The sequence below is a fragment of the Chanos chanos genome, chromosome 5, assembly GCF_902362185.1.
Source record: "Chanos chanos chromosome 5, fChaCha1.1, whole genome shotgun sequence".
NCBI lineage: Eukaryota > Metazoa > Chordata > Actinopteri > Gonorynchiformes > Chanidae > Chanos > Chanos chanos.
The window spans coordinates 19,183,399-19,190,689 of record NC_044499.1 but is presented as its reverse complement, the minus strand read 5'-3'; the positions used below and the strand labels follow the sequence as shown (position 1 = coordinate 19,190,689).

The window sequence follows — 7,291 nt, the reverse complement described above, 5'->3', positions numbered from 1 at the left end:
GTAATACTATACTTATTAAATTGCTCATAACACTTATTAATGTTAAGTATTTGTATCCTAAAGCCAAATAACGAATATTTTCATATTAAAACAAACAAACAAACAAACAAACATATCACAACATGTAGTGGGACCAGATAATTTCCATAATAACAAGAAAAAGTGCATAGCAAATGTAGTGCCCTTTGTGAGTTAAACTGAATGACTTCTCCCAACCGCAATACACACGTCACAAGTGTCCTCTCTGCCCTCCCCACCTTCCTCTGGCCCAAATGCTGATTCAACTCTGAAGCGCTTTCAGGAAACTACAGTACAAAGTATTTATAGAGCAGCCAATGGGGAAGTAGGCAAACTGTCAATAAAAGGTTCTATATAAAATGAAGACATTAGAATTCTCACTGCTGTTTGAAATACTCTTGCAGGAATTGCACAGGCTCAATGACTTATCAACTAGTTGACTAGTATAATCACTTATGAGTGACGTGGAAAACTGCCAACAAGTTCTGGACCAGATGATTGTAGACGCAAAGGCCAATGGTTATTTCAGGGTCTCTTAAATCCAGCCTGGTGGTGCTGAGTTCTGCTGGCTTTTCTGTCATGCAAACAATGTGGTCTGTGATTTCCTGCAGACTGCACACACCCATTTCTGTGAAAATCAGTGTCTAATCATGAGATGGGAATAAAAAAAAAATCAGAAAATGTGGACAGCACTAGAGTAACTCAGCACCAGAATAACTCAGCACCAGAGTAACTCTCCATTATTTCTTTCTTTTTTCTCTTTGTTGAATTCTTATGTGAACAAATGAACTAAAACAAATGAACTAAAGCAAATGAACTAAAAACATTCACGCTCCCATTCTTTTTTTTTTCTTTCATCAGAAAAATTAACTCAGAATGACATCTGTCATTAAACTAATTCATTCACCAACTTTTTCTGATATTGTCATGCCAACTTTATCAGCAATAAATTTTTTTCTGGGGATCCGCTTCAGTCTTAGGGCATACGATCACCAACAATGGACATAGGACGAGTGGAAAAACACAGCTTCATCTGAAAAAAACCCCCCAAAAAACAAAAACCCTGGTACTTATTGTGTAATACTGATGTCAAAGTTAGGATTTGGCATAGGCAGCCCATGAGCCCATGGGTACATCATTCCTGGTATCAAGGGTATATCCTGGGTATTTTTTTAGTGTGGGGAACATGTTGCAAACACACGGCAGGCTCTTTAATACCTCTTGAGCAATGTTTGACCACCACAGCATATCTGAACATACCTGACTAAGGAAATCCCTGCATATTAAGAGTTTCTCCCCATTTTTCAGCTGGCAAAAGTGGAATGTCTCAGAATGGCTTGAGGAATGTGACAGAGAGTTCACTTTTTTTCGGACTGGTTTACACAGTTACTAGACCTCAACCCAGTAGAGTATCTTTGGGATGACACAGCATACGCTTTTTTCAGCATGAATGTTAGCATGACTGCTACATATGTAGTATGACTCCTGCCTAATCTGCAAGCAACTGTGAGATGCCATTTTATTTCAGCATAGACCAATACTCTTGTGGAATGTGTCTTACAGAATCCATGGCTTCAAGAATTCAAGCTGTTCTGGGTGTATAGGAGAGATGTGTATCTAGATGGGTATATATAACACACTGGCCACTGTGTATGATGAACATTCAAGACCTGCCTTTTAACTGCATTTGCAGCTATTGTTTCCAAGTAGCTGTCTTCAGTAGTTTTCCATATGTTGTTTTTAAAGGCAGAACATTTAATGGAGAACATTGTCAGGAGGTAATGTGAATCATCACAACTTCAACAGAATTTGCAAGCTTTGCAGAGTTTCTGTTGCCATCAGAAGGTCTCCTTTGAACATGACCAGGCACTCAAAGCTAGTCGTGCTAATCACAGTTCTCATGCACTTTGCGCTGCTAGCATGCATTAGCAAAGGAATCTTCAGTTAAGCCCAGTCAGGAGACAATCTCCCCCCACAGCAAAGTCGTCCAAATTTAAGTAAATGCATAAGATTAACTCTAAAGCAGTTCTCCATCTCAAGTGAAGGACATGAGTCATACTATCCTACTCTTTTTTTTTTCTTTCTCTCTACTTTCAGTTCTTAGGAAGGCAAGAGGCTGTTGTTATCAGGGAGGAGTTTGTCCTTGAATAGTTACATGAACACTCTTTTATATTACCATGAGATTACTGAACAAATATAATTAACTCCCCTGTCTCACTCATGACGCATCTTCAGCAAAAAGTATTGCACAAGAACAATAGTGTCTTCCTGGAGCACAGTGTTAATGATTATAGCTCACGTTTTTTTTTTTTAATTTAATTTTTTTTTTATGAGTTATTGGATTCTAGCATCTTTAAATCATTCAGCATAGTTATACGAGGTGCTCTTTAAAGCAGTCAAAATCTAATGTAAATATGGTGAAATGTAACTTGTAGAATCAGTAAAGAAATTGCAAGCACAGAAAATGGCACAGGAAAAAAGATTTGTTAGAAAGAAGAGAGTACTATGGAGGGTGTCATCAGTCCATCTGTAGCTTACAGCAAATTTGTTAAATATTTGGTAATTACAGGATTCGGAATTCTTCATGTTTGTAGTCACATTAGAGATGTGTAAGTGTAAGCAGTGGAACAGTAGCAGTGGAATATGATACCACTTTGGTATTGTCTTATAAATGGAACAGTCACTCAATCAGTCTTGCATGAGTTCCAGTCTCTCAATAGAAGAAAACACACCAAGTCCAGTAGTTGTGGTAAAAATAAACGTTTAAATGTCTCAATAAAAAACACCAGGTTCAGCAACTTCAGTTTTTTCTTTTTTTACCAAAATGGGTGCCATAACATTTAAGTGGTAGACAAAAAGGATCAAATCCTTAATGAGTCAGGAACTCTACAAATGGCAAACAGACTCACATGTATAAAACAGACCAGTTATTGAACCCTCACTGCGAAGAAAGTACCATACAACATGAACCAGTGTTGAAAATCCAAATGAAACAAAAAAAGTTGTCATTTAATACACTTCTATTTAGTTAGTAACAAATAAACATTACATACTCGACGAGGCAAGTCAACATACATAAGTACAGAGACTAGCTATTGGCTTAAAAATTACAGGTGATGCCCAGCCTTAGCAGCTCTAAGTCCTTCATGTCCACTTGTCTCATATTTTTAGTCCATTTTAAACCTCCAACAGACAAGCAGGGCAGTGAGATCATATGAGGAGTTGAACACTATCATTACATATTCACTCCCCCGGAAAAAACAGAAAAAACAAGACAGGGGAGAGGGACAGACATTACCTGCAACACCACATCCCCAGTAAAATCTTGTAGGGTTTAAAAACAAATTTAATTTCAGTGTTAAGTTGACCAGTCAACTTGATGCCATTAAAATGCAAGGTTAGAACCATTTCTGATGGGAAACGACAAATACAGTACTAATTTGGCCTCTTGGCCATTTAAAAAAGGTAAGATAAAGGGTATGTGTGCGTGGGGTAGGGAATGGATTTGAGAATGGGAAAAATCAGTCCAGAGAGGTTGAGATCTAGTGGTCCACAGGTTCATCTCCCTCTTCACTGAGCAGACAGGTGCGAATCAGCGCCTCTGTCACGGCATAGGGGTCACAGTTGGCAGACGGGCGGCGGTCCTCAAAGTAACCCTTCTTTTCCTGCCCCACGGACCGTGGAATGCGGATACTTGCGCCACGGTTGGCCACACCGGCAGAGAATTCGTGGATGTTGGAAGTTTCATGGTGGCCGGTCAGACGTCTGGCATTGTCAAGCCCCCCTTTAGGGTCATAGGCGCGGATGTGGTAATTGTGCCTCTTTGCCAGCTTCTCAATGGACTCCTCAATGTATCTGCAGAAGAAGGAGCATCCCCAATTAAGATAAAGCCAGTGATGCAGACGAACTATATTCCAGTCACATGGGCTTAAGTACACATGGCAATAAACATCAGTCATAGACAAGTCCTGCCCCAAATCATTTAAGCTAACTGGTATGTTGTATTAGTGTGACTAATCCAAGCTAATTGAAATGTCATAGTGGAATAAGTACTCACTTCAATCCACCCTCTTCCCGCATTTCCTTAGTGCTAAAGTTTGTGTGGCAGCCTGCACCATTCCAGTTGCCTGGGATGGGCTTGGGGTCAAATGAGGCTACCACACCAAAGTCCTCACACACTCGGTGCAGGATGAAACGAGCTGCCCATAAGTGATCTCCCATTTCAATTCCTTCGCAGGGCCCAACTTGAAACTCCCACTGTGAAGCAAAAAAAAAAAAAAAAAAAAAAAAGAACCGTCAGAGAAAGCACATACCAAACAAAAGACATATATTTTAGGACCTATAATCCTAAATGGCTTAGTACATTCCATGGCAGCCTGGCTGGATGTCTTACTAAATACTAAGGAAGACTTAATTTAATCAGCACAGTAGTTTTGAGATTACCTGTGCTGGCATAACTTCAGCATTGGTACCACAGATCTTAACCCCAGCATAGAGGCAGGCTCTGTAATGGGCCTCCACAATGTCTCTGCCATAGGCCTTATCAGCTCCAACGCCACAGTAATAAGGACCTGCACACATAAAAGAAAAAACGGGATTAGGGAGAACCTTAAGAACATCATGCATTGTGGGTGAGCCAATGACATTTTTAGGGCAAGCTCAAGAAGACAGTGCATTCTTACCTTGAGGGCCGGGGAAACCATTGGATGGCCAGCCGAAAGGATGTCCATCTGTGCCCAGGATTGTGTACTCCTGCTCCATACCAAACCAGGGGCTCTGATGTTGCACCATCTCCATTATCTTTTTACACGTCTGGCGATGATTGGTCTCTGTGTTATAAGAGATGGACAGCAGATGGTTAAAATGTATAAGAGGTATCTTCCTAGTGTCAGAGTATAAACTCAAAAACAAACATCCACACATCCATGCACAGGCACTCACCGGCAGATTTGCGGTTGTATTTCAGCACTTCGCACAGGACCAGCTTGTTGGGATCTTTGCGAAAAGGATCTCTGAACATTGCAGAAGGAATGAGATACATGTCGCTGTTGGAGCCTTCAGACTGATAGGTGCTTGAACCATCAAAGTTCCATTCAGGGAGATCTGAGTGGCAGAATAACTATGGTTATAGGTAATGACAGCAAGTCTATATAACACAGTGCCAAAGTCTCAGTCAAAATATATGTTTTAATTAATCTGCAACAATCATTGTAGATGGCTACCATTAAGGAAAATGCTACATTTGGCATACAAGAGTTGACGGATGTTTCAAATCTCAGCAGATGAACAGTTCTTGATTACCTTCAATGCTTTTGGGTTCTGAATCCAGTGTTCTCGTCTTGCATCGCAATCCTTCTCCAGTTCCGTCTATCCAGATATACATGGCTTGTACTTTGTCTCCCTGAGGGAGCTCCATGTACTGCCGTTTCACAACTTTACTCAACTGAGCGCTGGCAGACGTTGCCATTTTAATTACTATAAAACACCTGAAAGGAAAGGAAAAGCATGGGACTCAGAAGTCTGAACAATAGGTGCCTTAGCATTCATATGCAAAAGCATTACGCAACGGCGTGCATCGATGGAATACACAGAGCTGCTATTATTCATGGAACATAGCGATCTGGGCTCGGACACAACGTTTAACCCACTTAACCATCCGCGCTTTGATGTAACATATCAATGCAGAATAAGACTGTATGCGATTTTTTTTCTAGATAAATAACTCTGTAAGAGAGGATTACCTCCTATGTCTCCAGCAATTCGCTTACAAAACCACACTCCATTTTCCAAATGTGCATTTTGTGTCACAAAAGCCTAAACTCGTTTAGGATATAATCTATGATTTTGCAATAATAAGGACAGTTAAACTCAGAATAGTAGATGTTTTGTTCAAGCTCTTGATACTACAATGGTAAACATGCGTCTCAGTCCACCAGTACACACACAGGTAGCGACAGCCTGTAGTCATGGTTACACCGCTGCAATTGGTGGTAATGTTAGGCTACACTACAACTGTCGATCAGCGGACCTTTCATCTCAGAAAATACAGCATAACTCCTAGATACACTTTTCTAGCTATGGAGGACCACATCCTCTAACAACAAAATCAACATAGAAACACAACATCTTGAGAGCACATCCAGTCATCACAGGTAGTACAGCAGTATATAAAGCTTACACAAATCAAGATGGGCCATTGTTTCAAAAGTAAAAGTTGCCTACCTGAAGATAAATGAAAATTAAAATAATTGCTATAGGACTGGCAGGTCCAGTTGGTTGTCGGTACTTTTCCCAAATGATGTTCTCTCATTCTCTGACCAAGCTTTTCGGGTGTCACCGAGATTTATATCTAGTAACATTGGATCCCCGCGTTTTTGATTGGTCAGAGAAAAACATGATGTATTTGTGCTTAGGTGATAGAAAGGACATGCGGTAAGATCATTGGATGGGGTTGCAACCGAGAAGCTACGCCCTCTAGTTTGCCGATATAACTTCAGTTGTGGTAAAAGTAGGTTTTGTTCCTCTCTCCTTGACAGCTCTCAAAACCTTTTGTCCAAAATAAAAACGCATTATTTTGAATAACATATATAATCGTTTACATATAGCGTGCATATATGTCACACGATCAACAAAATCACATTTAAAATCCGACTAAAATAAAGTACAAAAAATTTAGAAACGGGCAGATTGATCAAATTGAGCCACCGTGTGGTTGTAAATGGAAATGCAGTTTGGACGCGACGTTGGAGAAAGCAAGCTGGAATTGTTTAAACGAAACTAGGATCAATGTTTTTAACAACAGTTTAGCGTACTTTAGTTTGTTTATCTAGTCACAGATCAAAACGGCGTTAGTTTCTTGCTGCACATTTAATGGAGTAAAGGTCTTACTTTTTAAGAGTAATGGACTTACTGGGGGTGTTTAGTGTAATGGAAAATTACCTGATCCCTGAAACTGGTTCCAGTGGGGAGTCTTGGGGTGCGCGGAAATTTCCGCTAAGTTTTCCACAAAAAAAAACTTGTTATCCAAACATGTTCGTGTCCGTTAGAAAAGACCTATGGAAACTCACGTGAATTACGAGAAAATATGAAGTTGGTAAACAGCCATATACTCCTCCAACCCCCCAGCGCGGGGATTTCTTTCTGCCATTTGTCCTAACACGTCGGTAAAATCGGGCCAAGCCAAATCAGTTTCTAAGATTACCCATTCATTACAACAAGCCCGTTTGTGAAAAATGCTGACTCAGGCTTTTAATAAACAGTTTAATGAACTTTG

At 40.2% G+C, this 7,291-nt stretch overlaps 1 protein-coding gene across 2 annotated transcripts; it reads right to left on the bottom strand.

Moving 5' to 3' along the window:
* Window positions 1–2,762: 2,762 nt before the first annotated feature.
* On the bottom strand, window positions 2,763–6,979 carry glula (glutamate-ammonia ligase (glutamine synthase) a). 2 transcript variants are annotated; one of them, XM_030773202.1, is made up of 7 exons: window positions 6,958–6,979; window positions 5,320–5,504; window positions 4,960–5,121; window positions 4,701–4,847; window positions 4,462–4,589; window positions 4,076–4,275; window positions 2,763–3,873 (listed from the first exon to the last, which is right to left on the bottom strand). In XM_030773202.1, the coding sequence occupies exons 2-7, from the start codon at window positions 5,483–5,485 to the stop codon at window positions 3,561–3,563; spliced, it is 1,116 nt and encodes a 371-aa protein (XP_030629062.1). In that variant the 5' UTR covers window positions 5,486–5,504; window positions 6,958–6,979; the 3' UTR covers window positions 2,763–3,560. The 2 variants fall into 2 exon arrangements, with proteins under 2 accessions (XP_030629062.1, XP_030629061.1); XM_030773201.1 differs by lacking the exon at window positions 6,958–6,979 and adding an exon at window positions 6,241–6,353.
* Between the last annotated feature and the right edge of the window lie 312 nt (window positions 6,980–7,291).

What these genes read in the sequence shown, in the direction of transcription:
- glula (XM_030773202.1), bottom strand. Translation starts at nt 5,485, where the DNA reads ATGGCAACGTCTGCCAGCGCTCAGTTGAGTAAAGTTGTGAAACGGCAG. An exon ending in ATACAACCGCAAATCTGCCG is followed by an intron (nt 4,848 to 4,959) that starts GTGAGTGCCTGT and finishes CTTATAACACAG; the next exon opens with AGACCAATCATCGCCAGACG. An exon ending in CTGAAGTTATGCCAGCACAG is followed by an intron (nt 4,276 to 4,461) that starts GTAATCTCAAAA and finishes TTTGCTTCACAG; the next exon opens with TGGGAGTTTCAAGTTGGGCC.